Genomic DNA, 18,619 nt, shown 5'->3' on the forward strand with positions numbered 1-18,619 from the left:
GCGAATGCCACTCTTGAAACACCATATCCCGGATGTCCTTATTCATGGGAAAAGACCTAGCCTGCCGCTGAATCCCCTTAACCAAGGGGTCCACCTGCCTAGCCTCCCCCAAAACCGCCTCTGGCTGTTCAAACTTAAGGGTGGAAGAGACCTGCTCAATGAGCTCCGCAAGCTCCTCCCTGTGAAAAATTCTTACTACAGAAGGATCCTCTCCAGGGACCACCAACTCCTGATCCTGAGGACCCTCAAACCCCTCAGGATCCGCGATATCACTCAAAACACCTTCCGATCCTACAGGGGAGAAGGCCTCCTCGTCGTCCCACTCAAAGCGAGGCTTCTTAGCCAGAGCCGCACTAGCCCCCTCCCCCAAAGGTGGGGGTCCCGCCTTCCAGGCTTGAAACAGGGTCCATACAAAATCCGGAGGAAACCCAACGCCTCCTGGACCCTCCGACGCTACCTTTGGAGCCGATCCGGGAGCAGCAGGGCCAAAAACAGCTGATTCCGCGGGATGCGCGGAATCCAAAATGGCGGACGTTCCCGCCAAAACTAAACTCGTCGGAACCGGCCCTGCCGAAGCTGCCGCTACTCCCGACACCCCCGAACTAGCTGGGGCCTCCGCTATTAAAACCGGGGGTGCCGCCACCGGCGAGGCCTGCTTCGGTTCGCCGCACAAGCGGCACTGACCTCCCGGCGCCTCTACACCTCGGCGCGAACACGCGCGACAGCGGAGAAGTTTGCCTGCCATTACTTCAAAGCGCTGACCGATGCAAACACTCTGTCTCCCAGCTTTCCCCACAATTATCCGCTCTGCTCTCTCTCTCGTTATTAATAGCAACGGACCTGCCGTCCGTTCCTATGTAAAACAAAACTGCAGACGGCTCTTAAAGAAATATTACCAACAAAGCTGCAGACGGCTCTTAAAGAGATATTCTCAATTTCTTTTTGGCAGCTGAAAAGTGGGGGGCTCTCAAGGCTACAATCATAGAAAGCAGCCGAGGCACAAGCTGCCAGCGTCTCCAAAGAGAGCAGCACAGGGGGAGGGACCTGAAAACAGGTGTAACACCCCAGGGGGAAAAACTGGGCCCCACCGGACCCAGGGCCCCGGCGCATTTTTTTTTTTTTCTTTTAATACCACGTACAGGGAACACTCCAAACCAATAAATATGGGAATAAGAGGAGAAAACCCCCTTAACTGTATAATCAAACTACCTCACCAGACTATTGAAGACTGCACAGGCTGTCCATCTACCTCTGCTGAGACTGAGAAAATACTGGCTAGTGGATGTACTGCACAGGTTATATATACAGTATTCAAAAGCTCAGTGTTTCTCAGTCTCCCTCTGCTGGTAGGAGGACATAACCCATGCGTCTTGACCGGTCTGGAGGGTCGTGGAGGAATATGGCTATTCTTAATAAACCAGCAAGTGTAAGAACCTAGTGGTCAGCCCAGTGAACTCTGAGCAGTGGGACGCAGATGAACTTCCACTTCCTTATCGTCTTCTCCAGACCATTCCTGACGAGTGGGTACTATGCACTCCTACCAGCAGAGCGAGACTGAGAATTACTGAGCAGTGCTCCTGTATAAGGGACTGTGCAACCCTGACCTGCTTAGTATTCCTCAGTGTTTATGGGTGTGCTGGTTTTGGCCCTAAGTCTTAGGTTCTGAGGTTCCCTTTAGGGATCTTGCCTATTGGGATCTTTGCTAAAAAAGAAAAAAAAAATTTTTTTTGATTGCTGTTTTGGCGTTCATATTTTGCACATTTCATTTGGGAAAATGGCTGTTCATTTTGGATGTTTTCAGTACAAGAACATCCTTCTCACATATTTTCAAACAGGAAATCCCTATGTTTTTCCTGTTCGAAAAATGGCTGTGCGATGGAATTTGTTTTTGGTTTTTTTGGACATTATGAGCAGGATGTCCCAATTCAGACTTGGATGTTCTTTTGAAAATGCCCCTCCATGCGGCTCTCTGTCTCCATCTGCTGGTAGGAGGGCATAACTCAACTGTGCCGATCTGGAGGGATGTTATGAAAAATGACATTTGTGCATGTATGTGTGCACATGCATACGTAACTGCCAAAATGCTGCCTATGCACTATTCAGTAAATCTCTTACATAGCACGTGTTTGCAAAGGGGTATATAGGAGTGGGACTCCGTTACACAAGTATCTGCAGCATTTAAGTGGCATACGTGCACACACCTAACTTTAGAGCACATATAAACCTAGTTAGACTAGTATTCTCTAAAGGAAAGTAGGTGCCTATATTCCTTTATACCAGGGGTGGGCAACCCAGTAGGGTTTTCAAGAGTTCTCCAATGTATATGCATGAAATCTATTTGCATGCATTACCTACACTGTGGACCCAGGGATTGGAACCAAAGTTGGTGCTTTGCCACCCCACCCCCACTCAGGGCACCTCCCATTTGTCCATCACCCTCATCCCTCCACCGCCGGGAGACACTGTACCTCGTTCCCCAACTTGACCCCCATTTCTTGTGAGACCCGTGCTGCCACACTCATGGCAGCCACTCGCCGGGGCTGTGTACAGCCAATTTTTGAGCCATTCTTTGTGTAGCCCTGTAGGAGAAGGAAAATAAACAGGGATCATGCTGTTAGCCTTCAACCACAAAATTTCACAACACTCTTGTTGGAGGAGCACCAAAGACACCAACACTGCCAAAACATGCACACTCTTTCCTCTTCTCCCATTTGCTATGGTTACCAACTGTTACCTCCTCATGCAGGTACTGGGGGATCTGAGTGGTCTTTCCAGACCCCGTCTCCCCCTCAATGATTAGGATCTGGTGCTCGGCGATGGCTGCTAGTAGGTCTGCCCGGTAGGGGAAGACGGGCAAACTCCGTCGCACCTCCTGGATAGAAAGTCTCTTCTTCTCTGCCTCGGAGATTTCCGGCTGCTCTTCCTGCAGGGGAGTGGAGCGATTAACAGGGTAAGACTCTGTAGCATCACCTTTCACTGTGGTTTAAAAAAAAAGAAAGAAAGAAAGAAAAGCGACACGGACTGGGGACCCCAACATTCCCCATCTTGTACCTTATATCCTTGGTTTTCACTCTCTCAGTCTTTGAGAGCCACAAATAGTTTAGGTCAGCGTTCGTCATGCAAGGCCTGGGGGCCAGTGGTGGTCCCCTCAATTCCCCCCCTCCCCCACACTTTTTCCTCAGACCTGCTGCTGGCATACCTCCATAACAGTTATTCTGTTTAATATCTGTATCACACAGCTCTTGGTGAGTGTGACCTATATCTTGCCTAAAATCCCACTCTATCGTCACAAGACTGAGAGCACCACATAATTCAAACTTACAGCAAGCTATGTAATCCTGGAGAAGACAAAAAAAAAAAAAAAACTTCCAGAGAAGTATAGGAAGAGATTAAAAACTGGAGACAGAGAAGAGCCAGCTTGCAGAGGGGGTGGAGACAGGATGATGGAGGTTTGTTTGGTGATGGTCTTGGCTCTCACTGGATTTTTTTTTTTGACAAACTGGTCCCTGCTTGAAAAATAGTGAAGACCTCTGGGCTCAGTTTTCAGAACAGTCCTAATATGCATGAGATATTTGCATACAGTGGAAGTAGTAAGCAAGCAAACCTCTCTCATATGTATTCATTAGGGATATTCTGAAAACTTGATCTGTTGGCCGTCCTCAAGTACAGGAAGTGAAGACCACTTGTCCTCTTCCCTCAGATTCTAGAGTGGTGAAGATCTGAGGGAATCCTTCCCCACCATTGCGAGACGGTGGAAACCCGGACCAAGGAAATGGAGTTCCTTCGCTGTGTGTCAACTAATGGAGACCTAGGAAGTAGGGTCATAACTTCTCCCCTTCTCTACCATCTATGAGGTATCAAGTGCCTGCAAGAGAGAATTTGTGGAGTAGCAAAGGCTTGAGAAGGGAGAGAATGATAAAGGAACACCCCCCTTCCCTCCCACACACTCCTTTCCAGCTATTTGTGAACTGCTAAAAGATAGGGTAGGAAAGGAGAGGCAGTGAGGGCTCCCTTTCCTTTCATTTTGAAGACATGATGGGCCTGGATCAGGGAAGATTGATGTATGAGATTCTCTCTCTCCCCCATCACCTATAACATGGATAGTGGCTTCTGAATGGTGGAAGTAGGGTAAAAAGGAACGATACTGACAAAACACTTCCTTCCCTGCTTTTTGTGAAGGCGTAGATGCTCTATGTGAAATGGCATAGGAATCATTTACCTTCTCTACTGTCCCCTTCATTTGCACCGAGGTGACAAACTGAATCATCTCGTCTTCCTCCATCACGTAGTCATATTCCTTCTGCTTGTTGCGCTGGTGAGCATCTCGGGCGCCGAACCGCAGCACTGCCGCCCCCATGTGATCCTCCTCCCAGCGCTTCTGCTCGTCCCGTGGGGCAAACTTCTCATCGGATACTGGCTCCTCATAGCGATCTGGGATTTTCTGCAACAGGAAGTAAAAAAAAAAAAAAGACATGATGGGGCAGAAATCTGCTGGCTGGCGGTAACCTGACGAATTAAACCGATGGTCAGTTTTCATTGGTAAGTTACCACAAAACCCGGTATGGGTATTAGCTGCACTGCTGTTAAGTCCCAGAGGAAAAACGTACTTAGGTTATTTTCAAAAGCTATTAATGTGTGTAAACTGTCTGAAATCTGCCCACTCTCCCTGCACTCATTATTCAACAATGCATGTAATTTTAAAAAACCCAAAAAAACAAAAAACTTAGACTGCACCTTTTTCATTCAACAGGATTTGTGGATCACAAATTAGGTTAAGGGCAGCCGCTGGCGATCAGCGTTTTGTTGGCTTCCGACTGGCATTATACCCATGTCCAAGCTCCAGTATTGAATTTCCGGGTATTCGGAGCCGCTGAAAACATAGCTGGCTAAGTGTGATACTTGGCACTTAACCAGCTATGAAGGATTGTGTTTTATGTGGTTATCTTAGTTAAGTACTGAAAATCAGCACAGACTCCGCCCCTGGAACACCCCCAAAATAGCTAGTTTTGGTTTGAGCGCTAACCAAAGTGGTGCCGAAAATGCCTGGTTATCCCCGGAAAGATGATTTAAATGGCCAGGAAACTCTCCTGGCCATTTAAATCATTTTAAATATTGGGCCCCTATGCTACTAACTTTGTAGTCCTAAACTGACCTTTGAAAATTTACTAGGGCAAAGTCCCCACATTATTTTGAAAATTGTCCACTTAAGGACTAGTAAGTCCAAAAGCATTTTGAACTGCACCTCAAAAAAGATATAGTGGAATTGGAAAAGGTGCAGAGAAGGGCGACAAAGACGATACAGGGGATGGGACGATTTCCCTATCAGAATAGGCTGAAGAGGCTGGGGCTCTTCAGCTTGGAGAAAAGGCGGCTGAGGGGAGATCTGATAGAGGTCTATAAGATAATGAGTGGAATGGAATGGGTCTATGTGGAGCATCTGTTTACACTTTCCAAAATACTAGGAAAAGGAGGTATGCGATGAAGCTGCAGTGTGGTAAATGTAAAACGAATCAGAGGAAAGTTTTCTTCACTCACGCGTAGTTAAACTCGAATTCGCTGCCGGAAAAGGTGGTTAAGGCGGTTAACTTAGCGGACTTCAAAAAAGGGTTGGATGGCTTCCTGGAGGAAAAAGCCATAGAATGTTATTGAATGGATGAGGGAATAATACAGTATTCCTCAGCAATCCTTCAGAACGTTCAAGACGCTTGGGTTATGCACTCCTACCAGCAGAGGGAGACTGAGAACACTAAAACTTCTTATACAAGTAGCCTGTGCAGACCTTCTACTAACCAGTATTTTCTCAGTCTCAGCAGAGGGTAGATGTGTGCAGCCTGTGCAGTGTACTCAGTCTGGTAGGCCCGTTTGGGGTTTCTAGGTTGGGTTGTAAATGTTAGAGAACCCACACTTGGATCTCTATTACAGGGTGTAAGTCCTAAGGTGCTTCTTATTCCCTGTGGGGTGTCACACCCGGGTGGCAGGGTCCCTCCCCCTGTGCTCTTCCTATGGAGGACTGCTTGACCTCGGCTACAGACCTCGTTCTGTACCCTTGAGGCGTTTAGGCATCAGAAATGAGGTTTAATAAATAAATAAATAAACGTTTTTAAAAGGCGGCTATTTTGGCCGTTCTTGTGGCAGTCCAGAGATAAAACGTCTTCAAGGGCGTTCTTGCCTTAGGCGGTTTTGCCTATTAGTCTGTCAGAGCACAAAGCAACTGTTTGTTTTTATTGCGTTTGTGGCCATTATGTTTAAGCCGGCGAGGTGTCGGTTTTGCTCAACGCACGGCGTTGAAATGAAAGGTGGCCAATGTAAATTTTGTGGAGAGCCTACGTTGTCAGTGCTGTTGCCCCCCCCCCATGCTTTCCCCTGAGTCGGCGGAGGTGTTGGGCGGTGATCTGACCGCACATTCTGGGCCGGCAACGGCAGGGCCGGTTTTGGCTGCGTGTCCCGGGTCGGCCTAGACAGAGCCGGTTTTGGCGGGAAGCGCAGCCCTTTTGGCCGCGCATTCCGTACCAGCGCCAGGGGACCAGTGTGTGGTGGGAAGCGCGCCTAGTTTAGCCGTGGATCACGCGATGAACCTGCCACCTCGGGAGCGAGGGGGTGCGTCACGGAGACTGCGGGAAGTGTTGTTGGGGCTTCAGCAGTGTTGGGGGGGGGGGGTCTGGTTTCCCCCCTGAGTTTGTTTGGTCTCTGTATAATGCCTGGAGAGCTGGCCCCTCTCAGGCTGTTTGTTCCGCGGAGGCTGCTAGCTCAATGGGAGTTAAGCGTCCGCGGGTGGATATTTTGGAGCCTATGGAGATACTTTCTCTGCCTGGGTCGGAGGTTTGGAGTGACCCAGGAGAGGAGGATCTCTTAGATGAGTCTGAGGGTCAGGATGGGCTAAGGCCTGGGGAAGATTCTTCAGTGGTTCGCATTTTTCATAAGGAGGAGTTGTTTGAGCTCATTGATCAGGTGACCTCTACTTTGAAGTTTGCTCCAGCGGCCACTCCCTCTGTGGAGGGACCCCAGGTAGATCTCTTGGTTAAGGGGATTCGGAGAGCCTCCCGTTCCTTTCCCATGAATTCAGACATTAGGGACATGGTATTTCAGGAATGGTCTGTGCCGGAGGCTGCTTGTAAGGTGTCTAGGGCTATGGTGCGGCTGTATCCCTTGCCTCCGGAAGATTTGGCCCTGCTAAAACCACCTACTGTGGATGCGGTGGTTACGGCGGTTACTAAGGCTATGGCCATTCTGGTGGATGGCGGTACAGCCTTACAGGATCCTCAGGATAGGAAGCTAGAGTCCTTTCTGAAGCATAGCTTTGATTTGTCGGCTTTGGCCTTGCAAGCCTCTGTGTGTGGGGGCTTGGTAGCCAGAGCTTGTTTCCGTTGGGCGGAGAAGCTCTTGGATGAGCCTGCGTTAGATAGGACTGGTTTGGTTCAGGACCTGGCCAAACTGGAGATGGGGTCTTCTTTTTTGCCGGACACCCTTTATGATTTGCTAAGGGCTTTGGCTAAGAATATGGCTCTGGCGGTGACGGCTTGCATGGCTCTTTGGCTTAGGGGCTGGGTGGCAGATGCGGCCTCTAAAGCAAAGTTGTGTTCTCTACCTTTCAAAGGTAGAGTGGAGAAGAGTGGAGGAGTGGCCTAGTGGTTAGGGTGGTGGACTTTGGTCCTGGGGAACTGAGGAACTGAGTTCGATTCCCACTTCAGGCACAGGCTGCTCCTTGTGACGCTGGGCAAGTCACTTAACCCTCCATTGCCCCATGTAAGCCGCATTGAGCCTGCCATGAGTGGGAAAAGCGCAGGGTACAAATGTAACAAAAAAAAAAAAAAAAAGGTTCTATGTTGTTTGGAGAGGACTTGGATAAACTGATGAGTGGTCTTGGGGATACCAAGGTCTCACGGTTGCCGGCTAGTCAAAGTGGTTCTGATAGAGGTCGGTTTAAGGACACGAGGCGGTACAGGCTGGGCAGATTTTTTATCGCCTTCTAAAAGCCGTTTTTTCCAGCGGACGCAGTCCTTTCGAGGAGGGTCGTCGAGGAGGTCGGGACTCCTCCGGAGGTGCCGGAAATGGTAATAAATCCTTCTTATGAAGGTGTGCGGGTCCAGCCTCTGGTGAAGGTGGGGGCGCGACTTCATCTGTTTTATCAGGGGTGGACCCAAAATTACTTCAGATCAGTGGGTGCTGGAGGTCGTTCGCGATGGTTATGCGCTCGAGTTCGGATCTGTTTCTTCCCTCTCCTTGTCACTCTCGAGTCAAGTTAAAGGCTATTCAAGACTCTGGGTCGCTTAATCCAGTTGGGAGCTGTGGTACCCGTTCCTCAGCACGAGCAGGGAATGGGTTGTTATTCCATTTACTTTGTGGTGCCGAAGGAGGACCAGTTTTGACCCATTTTAGATCTCAAGAGGGTCAATGGGGCGCTCAAGGTGCCATCCTTCCGCATGGAGACTCTGCACTCGGTCATAGTGGCTGTTCGTCAGGGAGAATTTCTCACATCACTGGATCTCATGGAAGCGTATCTGCACGTGCCAATTTGAGAGGCCCATCAGCGTTTCCTTCATTTTGCTGTTTTAGGGAGGCACTTTCAGTTCTGTGCCCTGCCTTTTGGTCTGGCAACGGCTCCACGCACCTTCTCCAAGATAATGGTGGTGGTAGAAGCGGCTTTGCGGAGGCAGGGAACTCTGGTGCATCCGTATCTGGACGACTGGTTGATCCGGGCGAAGTCTCGGGCTCACAGTGTTGCGGCGACGGCTCAGGTGGTCTCGTTTCTGGAATCGCTCAGATGGGTAGTGAATATAGTCAAAAGTCAGTTGATCCCATCGCAGAGTCTGGAGTACTTGGGAGTGCGGTTCGACACGGCAGTGGGTTGTGTTTTTCTGCCGGATTCTCGGATCACCTCTCTTCAGCAGCAGATCCGGCTGTTAATGTCCGTTCAGAGTCCGACGGTTCGAATGTACCTTCGGGTTCTGGGCCTCATGGTGGCAACAACAGAGGTAGTAACATGGGCCAGGGCGCATTTGCGTCAGCTTCAGGCGGCTCTGTTGTCCCGGTGGTCTCCCCAGGTATACAGTTTGGAGTTGCGGTTGCCATTGAGGGGGGGGCTCCTCGGCGCAGTCTCCAGTGGTGGCTGTGCTCGGCCCATCTGAAAAAGTGCATGCCGTTGGAACCTCCTCAGTGGGTGATTCTGGTAACGGATGCCAGTCTGCTGGGCTGGGGAGCTCAGTGTCTTGGTCGGTCCACGCAGGGGCAGGTGGTCGACGGAGGAAGCTCAGTGGTCTATCAACCGGTTGGAGACGAGGGCGATTCGGCTAGCTCTGTTGGCGTTTTGCTCAAGTGTGGTCGGAAAGGCGGTAAGAGTCATGTCCGACAACGCGACAGCAGTACCGTATGTCAACCGGCAGGCCGGTACAAAGAGTCCACGGTTGGCAATCGAGATGGCTCTGCTCATGAGTTGGGCGGAAAGGCATCTAGTGCAGATTTCGGCGGCGCACATGGCCGGGGTGGACAACGTGAACGCGGATTTTCTAAGCAGACACATGTTGGACCCCGGAGAATGGTCTCTGCTCCTGTCAATGTTCGACCAGATAGTTCTAAAGTGGGGAATGCCAGTAGTGGATCTCATGGCGTCAGCCCAGAATGCTCAGGTTCCTTGGTATTTCAGTCGGCATCGGGATCCGCGAGCGGAAGGGATCGATGCATTGGTCCTTCCGTGGCCTCAGTGGGTGTTGCTGTACGTGTTTCCCCCATGGCCCTTGATAGGTCGAATCCTACAGAGGGTTGAATGTCACGCGGGTCCGGTGTTGTTGGTGGCTCCGAATTGGCCGCGTCGGCCGTGGTTCAGGGATCTGATGCGCTTGTTAGAAGGCGAGCCTCTGCGGCTGGGGGGCTTGGTGTTGTTGTGTCAGGGTCCAATTGTCATGCCGGATCCAGCTTGGTTCTCTCTTACGGTGTGGCCCTTGAGAGGGAACGGTTGAGAAGGAAAGGATTTTCCCCGCAGGTGATTCAGACGATGCTGCAGTCTCGCGAATGTCCGACATCTTTGGCCTATGTGCATGTGTGGCGCATATTTGAAGATTGGTGTGGGGACCGGGCATGTGTCCCTTCAACAGCTTCTGTGTCGTGCATTTTAAATTTCTTGCAGGATGGTTTTGAGAAGGGCCTTTCATTGTCATCTTTGAAGGTGCAGCTGGCTGATTTTGGCGTGTTTTCGGGGTAAGGTGCAGGGCAGGTCGGTTGCATCTTCCCCGGATGTGGTCTGTTTTTTGAGGGGGGGGGGGGGGGGGTGAAGTTGCTTCGCCTCCTCAGCGGCCGGTAGTTCCTCAGTGGGATCTTAATAACGCTCTTGACTCTTTGGCGGGTTCTCCTTTTGAGCCCTTGGAGTCTTGTTCGATAAAAGTCCTTACTATGAAGGTGGTCTTTTTGGTAGCTATATCGTCGGCTTGCAGGATTTCGGAACTTCAGGGTCTTTCACGTAGGCCTCCGTTTCTGTGGTTTTCTAAGGAAAAGGTTTCGCTGCGTCCAGTCCCTTCGCTTTTGCCTAAGGTGGTATCCTCCTTTCATGTCAATCAGATGATTTCGTTGCCGGAATTGGGGGACCGGACGGGAGATGCTTCTCAGCGTCGTTTGGCGAAATTGGATGTGCGCAGAGTGTTGAAGGTTTACTTGCGCAGGTCGGAGGAATTCAGGTCTTTGGACAGGTTATTTGTCCTTCATGGGGGGCCCAAGAAGGGAGTGGCTGCTTCTAAGGCATCTATAGCTTGGTGGTTGAAGGATGCCATCTGTTTGGCTTACATATTGCATGGCCGTACGGTGCCGGTGGGGCTCATTCCACTAGGGGGATGGCGGCTTCTTGGGCAGAGAGTAGTTTTGTACCACCGGTGGACATTTGCAGAGCGGCGGTGTGGTCCTCCCTGCATTCTTCTGTCAAACATTACAGAGTGGATGTACAGGCAAGGGAGGATGCCAGTTTTGGAGCTGCAGTCCTGTCCTCTGGGCTTCGCAGGTCCCACCCTTAGATGTGTTTACTGCTTTGGTACGTCCCAAGCGTCTTGAACGGTCTGGAGGATTGCTGAGGAAGGTGAAATTAGGCCTTACCTGCTAATTTTCTTTCCTCTAGATCCTCCAGACCGTTCAAGAGCCCACCCAGTGTATCGGACAGTTCAGTATGAGATTTTCTTTAGACTTCAGTTGCTGATATTTCTAGCTCCTGTGATTTGGGTCCTGGAGTTTTACTAAGGGCAGTTTGTGGTACCGTTTGTGCCCATCTGCAGTTGAATTTCCCCCGTCTTAAGGGGAGGAGATCTGAGTGTGGATTCAGTGGTTTTGTTTAGGTGGAGGTGTTTTGTTCCTCTGCTTTGTTACTGTTTTACTGGTTAGTAGCAGGTCTGCACAGGCTACCTGTATAAGAAGTTTGTGTTCTCAGTCTCCCTCTGCTGGTAGGAGTGCATAACCCAAGCGTCTGAACGGTCTGGAGGATCTAGAGGAAAGAAAATTAGCAGGTAAGGCCTAATTTCCCCATTCTAGGACAAATTGCTTGTTCTTTTGGCCGCTGTCAGTGACAGGGTGCTGGACTCATGGACCACGGTCTGTCCCAGCATGGCGATGCTTATGTACTTAATAATGTTTGCAATTCTGGTCACCTTATCTCAAAAAGATATAGTGGAATTAGAAAAGATACAGAGAAGGACAACTTCCCTATGAGGAAAAGCTAAAGCGGCTACGGCTCTTCAGCTTGGAGAAGAGACGGCTGAGGGGAGATATGATAGAGATCTATAAAATAATGAGTGGAGTGGAACGGGTAGACATGAAGCGCCTGTTTACGTTTTCCAAAAATACTAGGACTAGGGGATACGTAATGAAGCTACTAAGTAGTAAATATAAAACAAAGTGGAGAAAATATTTCTTTACTCAACATGTAATTAAACTCTGGAATTCATTGCCAGAGAATGTAGTAAAAGCAGTTTGCTTAGTAGGGTTAAAAAAAAAAAAGTTTGGATAACTTCCTAAAAGAAAAGTCCATAAGCCAATATTAAGATGGTCTTGAGGAAAAGCCATTGCTTATTTCTACGATAAGCAGCATAAAATCTGTTTTACTGTTCTGGGCTCTTGCCAGGTACTTCTGACCTGGATTGGCCACTGTTGGAAACAGGATATCTTCAGTCTGTCCTAGCATGACAACACTTATGTATTTATGTTCCTCCCTGTAATGGAAGTGAATTTTAAAGATAGTTGTGTTTTTCAACTCTGTCTTTGACTGAAAGTAACTTTTCTTGTAAATATAAAAAACAAGTTGGCATGCAGAAGACAAGACACAGCCATAACTAATTTGGTATGCAAAGGGGAGGATGGTTCTTGTATCCCAGGCCCAGCTTGGCCACCTGGACTTGGGAAAACTTGCGACCACGTTCCCACAGACGTAAGCAGAGAAGCTTTCTGTAACTCTCCTTAGCTCTGGACATGGGCTCAGAGCCTGATAAAAGGGAGGGCTTGTCACAGCGGAGTCGGGGTTCATCTGTGAGTAACGTACAGACTGCGCAGAGGGTTTGCTCCTGGTCCCAAGCTCCTAGCTCTCGCTGTGAACCAGCCCCCCCCCCCCCCCCCCCAGCTGATAAGAGCCTGGATGATGGAGACCAGTGATGATTGTATGTATAGTGTAATTAGTGTTTCTTTCCTGGTCTAAGAACTCTTTGCATTGCTTAGATGTAGAGACCAGTGATGTAATGAATGTTTATACAGCTAACCATTGTGTTTATAGAGCTATTCATTGTATATGTGCTAACCATTGTATACATCTTAATCATTATAAAATTTAGCTTCCCTAATAAAGGTTTCATTTACTTATTACGAATCCAAAAGAATCCACGGTGCTTATTGGGTAGTCTGTGTCAGTGAGACAGGCTGTAAATCCATAGCAGTACACTCCCATAGTGGAAACCTGTCAGGACTGCGTCTCTCCACTGCCCTCTTACCTTCCTGCGAGTCTCCTCAGGCATATAGTACCGGTTGCTCTTCTCCATCTTCTCCTGATCTCCTGCCTTTTTGTAGTCGTTGGCGAGGTCTCGAACTTTCTTCCTGTACTCTAGGTTCCGCTGCTCCTTCTCAGTCAGATCCTGTTCTGCAAAGAGATACTCCTCGTCCGCTATCTCTGCTTCCAGGTCCTCCAACTTGTCTTTCTCCCTCTTGCTGAGATAGTCCCGCCTGGACTTCTTGCGTAGCTCGGGTACCTGCACAGGGAACACAACAGTGAGACCAGAGTGTACACCGAAAGGCCAATTCTAATAACCTGTGTGCCAGCTACATGCCTAAATGCGTCAGGCAACATTCGATAAAGTTACGCTTAAGTGCTAGAGCCCGTAACTGCAAGGGGGCATATTAATGGATGGAGCACAAATGCATTATGTGTATATATCATTACATTAACTTTACATCATACTTATATACTGCTAGTACAGTGGTTCTCAACTAGTGTGTCACCGAGAGGTGGCAGGTGTGTTGCTAAAAATTTGACAAATTAGACAGCAAGCCTGTGCTTTACCTAAGAAGTACCTGTGAATGCAGGCTGGAGAGAGTGGAGACCCAGAAAGTCAGCTATTTGAAATCCCCATTAACTGGTCCCTATTTCTACTTCCCTATTACCTCCAATGATAACTACTGCCAGCAGCCTCAACTAGAAATATTGCAGATCTGCTGTTCATAGGCTCTAGCATATTTGCAGGGCTTTGTATTACTTTACAGTATCTGGCAGTGGAGGAATGTTGTGTTGCTGTTACTGAGGTGACTCCAGAATTTAAACATAAAATTTGTTTTGTAAGACAGGCTGCAAGGGAAACATCCCTAGCTCTATACTCTGTAATGGGTAAAAGGTTTTTTGATGTTGACAGCAGTGGCGTAGCCAGAAGTCAATTTTTGGGTGGGCCAACAGGTTGGATGGGTGGGCACTAGACAGTGGTGTGCTGGTAAATGTTTAACAACAAGCTCTCTCCCCGGTCCACCTCTGCACCCCCCCCCCCCCCCCCACCGTCCACCTGTGCACCTCCCCTCAAAATTGCAGAGCTGGCTATAGCCGAGGAGAGAGCCGGGGGGGGGGGGGGGGGGGGGGCAATGCATTACTCTCTCCAGGAAAAAAAAATTAAATGATCCCAGGTTCCAATTTAATTCATGTTTAATGTGGGATAAAATGCCATACATAAGTAAATAAATATAAACTTTTAATGTTCAGCACCTGATTCTCAAAGTGGACATATTCCAAACACTATAATGAAAATAAAATGATTTTTTTCTACTTTTGTTGTCTGGCGACTGTTTTTCTAATCATGCTGGCCCAGTATCCGATTCTGCTGCTATCTGTCCTCTTAACTCCGTTTCCAGGGCTTCCTTTCCATTTATTTCTTTACTTTCCTCCTTTCTTCTTCATTTCTTGCTCTATATCCATAAGTAAAAGCTGGGTCCTCCGCAGACTTGACTGTCCAGTGGATCCAGCTTCTGCCTATTCCATGTGCAGTTTTTCTCCTCTCTTCCTTTTCCCTCATCTCATCTCCTTCCTCACTCTTCCATCCCCTCCATCCATGTCCAGCATTTCTTCTCTCTCCCTTCCCTCTCTTCCATCCATGTCCAGCAACCCTCCTCTCCCCTGCCCTCCCCTTCATACACCCATGTCCAGCAACTCTCCTCTCCCCTCCAGCCATCCATACCTAGCAATTCTTTTCTCTCCCCTGCCCCCCTCTATCCATCCATACCCAGCAATTCTCTTCTCTCTCCACTTGTCCCCTCCATCCATCCCCAGCAATTCTTTTCCCTCCCCTGCCCCCCTCCATTCATCCATACCCAGCAATTCTCCTCTCTGCCCTGCCCCTATCCAGCCATACCCAGCAATTCTGTTCTTGCCCCTGCCCCCCCTCTATCCATCTATACCATACCCAGCAATTCTCTTTTCTCCCCTGTCCCCTCCCTCCAGCCATCAGCGATTCTCCTCTCGCCCCTCCCGCTCCCATCCATGTCCTGCGATTCCACCTGCCCGCAGCCCTCTTCTCCCTCCCCCCAAAAAAAATTTACAGTGCAGGCTGAGCTCCATTCCCGCATCTGCCTCCCTCACTCTCACGGCAGCGCTTCCCAAACGCTGCCCACCGCCGCCACGATCGCGGGATTTACCTCCCTCCGTCTCAGCACTCAGCAGCAGCGGTAGCGAATCATACACGCTGCCTCCTTCTAACCCGGAAGCGGCGCTAAGAATCAAAAAAGGTCTTGGTAGAATGGTTATTGCCTTTGTGAGTCATGCTGTACAGGCCGTAGTGAGATGTAAAGGTCAGAATCCGGGTTAGAAGGAGGCAGCGTGTATGATTCGCTACCGCTGCTGCTGAGTGCTGAGACGGAGGGAGGTAAATCCCGCGATCGTGGCGGCGGTGGGCAGCGTTTGGGAAGCGCTGCCGTGAGAGTGAGGGAGGCAGAAGCGGAACAGAGCTCAGCCTGCTCCCTCCGCTCCGCTGCCTCCACTGCTGGGTGGGCCTGAACCAAAACTGGGTGGGCCTGGGCCCACCCAGGCCCACCCGTGGCTACGCCCCTGGTTGACAGTAAGTTAGTATGAATTTGCCTATCAGTTAGCATACAGCCTGTATTTCTGTAAGAAAAAAAAATCTAATTTGATCATTTTAACAGGTTATTAAACAATAAATGTTTAAGAATGTTTTACATTTCCCTTGCATCATTGTTAATGAAATATTTAGGATTTTATTTTTGTTCAGCTGTGAACTTTAGGGCTCCTTTTACAAAGCCGCGGTAGTGATTCCCGTGCAGCAAATGTGACGAAGCCCACAGGAACTGAATGGGCTTCGTTGCATTTGTCACGCCGGGAATCACTATCGAGGCTTGGTAAAAAAGGAGCACTTAAGTGTCCAGCATGAACATCGTCTGTCAGGTGTGTCACAGCAGAAGAAAGGTTGAGAACCGCTGTGCTAGTACCACATAGTTCTAATCAGTTTACAAAATTAAGGCGGCAAGGCGAACCCTTGGGACTTACAAAAGCAGAGTAAATTAGTTTCACCAGACAGCTACAGTTATATACATTAACAAAACAAAAAAAAAAGGATAACTATTCAAATAAACAGAACAAGACATTCGATTTTTCGTATGGCCATTACTTCCACCTATTTAGGAGGCGGTAAGGGCTCCCGTGGTAATTAGGTAGTGAGCAGTAATGTGCCTGTGCTACCCGATTATGCCTACTCTCTGCCTCCTCCCCAGAACAGTCTTCCTCAGCAAAAAAAATAAATTAATTTTTACTGCGGTAGTAGCGTGCACTGATGGCCAAACTACCACAGGATGTCTCATCGCATCCTGAGGTAGTGCCCTTTTACCATGTGGTAGGCCTGCGTGAGGCCTACTGCGCCTTACTAAAACGGCCCCTTAATTGCACCAATTTTGGTTTATATTAGAACAGAATCTTGGTGCTCAGCAGGCGGCATCAGCACACCTAAGGGAAGACGCCAAGTTGTAGAACTGCCCCTAAAGTTCATAAACGGAGACCTCCACCATCAAGAGAAACCATTAGGAAGCAGCACAGTGATGGCAGGCAAGGGAAAAGCATGGGAGAGAAGACTTCTCTTCACATTAAAGAAGGAAACAGCAGTGGACAAAGAGAAAAGACGTACCATTTTTTTCCGATCCTCTTCGGCCAGTTTTAGACGTTTCTGGGCTTCCTCATATGCCTGTCAGCGAGAGAGAACAGTGAGCATCAGAAACTGAACAGAGGTGAGGAAACTTGGCAAGCGAGGGATGTCGGGCCTGTAACAGTCTGCAGCACCTTACCTTTTATACAGTGCAGATCTCTCTGGTGGAGCAGGTAAATACAGAGCAGTTATTTACCCTGGTAAGTGGCATTAAGATTAGGGGACACTCATAGGTGCCAACTTTTCAAAAAGGTCGGGGATAATAAACACAACACAAGTTATCCCTCCCTGGCTAATATGGAGGTTGCCCAGCACCCACAGAGCTGGCTCCTATGGGGATACTCCGTGAAGCTTACAGGTAGCACTAATTAGAAGTCATTTGTCACTCGATCCACAATTAAGCTGTGGAATTTGTTGTTGAGTTCACATAGAAGGGTTTAAAAAAATTCCTGAAGAAAAGATCAATAAATCATTACCCAAGTAGACTTGGGAAAGATGCTGCTTATCCCTGGGATCCTGTTGGGTACTTGTGACCTGATTGACCACTGTTGGAAACAGGGATTTGGTGGTTGGGGGGAGTTGACGGCCCTTTGGTTTGACCTACTATGGCCCATTTTATGTTCATATTGTTATTATAAACTATCTGCTCTTTTCCTCTTTTACTTATTTTGCTCATCACTGCTTTCTCTGTCGATTAAAGCATGAATCAGCCAAAGAAGTGGGAAATACCATAGCTGGATGTTACCTCATGTGTGCCGAGACCTGACTAGACATTTTGGGGGCGCTAAGAATCAAAAAAGGTCTTGGTAGAATGGTTATTGCCTTTGTGAGTCGTGCTGTACAGGCCGTAGCGAGATGTAAAGGTCAGAATCAAAGATCACGTTGTTTAAAAATTTTTTTTAAATGTTAGAGAAAAAAATTAGTTCAGGTTGCCAGGACCAAAGCCCACTGCACTAACCATTAGGCCACTCCCTGTCATATATATAATAAAAAGAACATAAGAACTGCCATACTTGGGTCAAACCCAAGGTTAGGAGAGCTGATAAGCAATCAAAGATGAACTCGATAGCCTTCCGCTGTAGTGGACAGCAAAAGCACTGGCAGGGTCCCATCTGGAATTACAGAGGCTCCTGCCACCGCTTCCCCCTTCCTCCTCATTACCTTTCTGTCCGACCTCTCCACGATGTTCCGCGTCCTCTCCTTGTCCTTCTGTTTCACTCTCTCTGCGAAGGCATCTCGCTCCTCCAGATCCCTCAGCCTCTCCAACTCCGCCTGTTCCCACTCATCCTCCGAATCGTTCTGAGGCGAAGACGCCTTGGTGCTCCTACAAAAGAACGATCAAAGCCTGAGGGAACTTGTCTTACGTCCATTTCCCTTCACTGTCAATGAGCAGCTCTGGCATGTTGCTACTCACATAAACCTCACACAGAGCCAGTTAAAGCCTCAGCACTAGCTACACAGCTCAAGAGGGCCAGGATCAGACAAAACCTCAAACATCACACCAAGGCTTGCACCTTGGTTATGTGCAAAATTCTGAAATACCTGCATCTTTTGCCTGTGGGTTTAAAATTTCCTACAGCTAATGAAAAAGGAAAAAAAAAAACCCAATTCTACAGGAAAAGGAAAACCCTGAGCAGAAAACACATTGGGGGGGAGAGACCTTTTTCTAAGCCGTACCAAACACTACCACGTACTTACCTATGCCAAAAAGCACTGAAGTGGGACATATTGTGATCAGCACATTTTAGCAGGGGAAGCATATCAATGACTACAGAGTAGGCACACCCTGCGCTAATCAAGTAACACGGGCACGTTACTGCACGCTGCCCGATTAGCATGGGAACCCTTAGTGCCTACAAAATAGGAGGCAGTAAGGGTTCCTGAGAAATTAGCACGTGACCGTTACAGAAAAATATACGGATAGGACACTTTACCTAGGGTTACCATATGTCCAGTTTTACCTGGACTTGTCCTCTTTT

At 48.6% G+C, this 18,619-nt stretch overlaps 1 protein-coding gene across 1 annotated transcript in view; it reads right to left on the minus strand.

Moving 5' to 3' along the window:
* DHX16 (DEAH-box helicase 16) overlaps window positions 1–18,619 on the minus strand; it is a 72,980-nt gene that overhangs the window by 35,268 nt on the left and 19,093 nt on the right. Inside the window, exons 3-8 of the mRNA XM_030197384.1 lie at window positions 17,802–17,964; window positions 16,623–16,679; window positions 12,948–13,202; window positions 4,220–4,441; window positions 2,735–2,923; window positions 2,469–2,579 (exon numbers count right to left, since the gene is read on the minus strand). Coding sequence (XP_030053244.1) covers window positions 2,469–2,579; window positions 2,735–2,923; window positions 4,220–4,441; window positions 12,948–13,202; window positions 16,623–16,679; window positions 17,802–17,964 — 997 coding nt within the window. The remainder of the gene's footprint in view (window positions 1–2,468; window positions 2,580–2,734; window positions 2,924–4,219; window positions 4,442–12,947; window positions 13,203–16,622; window positions 16,680–17,801; window positions 17,965–18,619) is intronic.

This window comes from Microcaecilia unicolor, chromosome 3 (genome assembly GCF_901765095.1).
Source record: "Microcaecilia unicolor chromosome 3, aMicUni1.1, whole genome shotgun sequence".
Taxonomy (NCBI): Eukaryota; Metazoa; Chordata; class Amphibia; order Gymnophiona; family Siphonopidae; genus Microcaecilia; species Microcaecilia unicolor.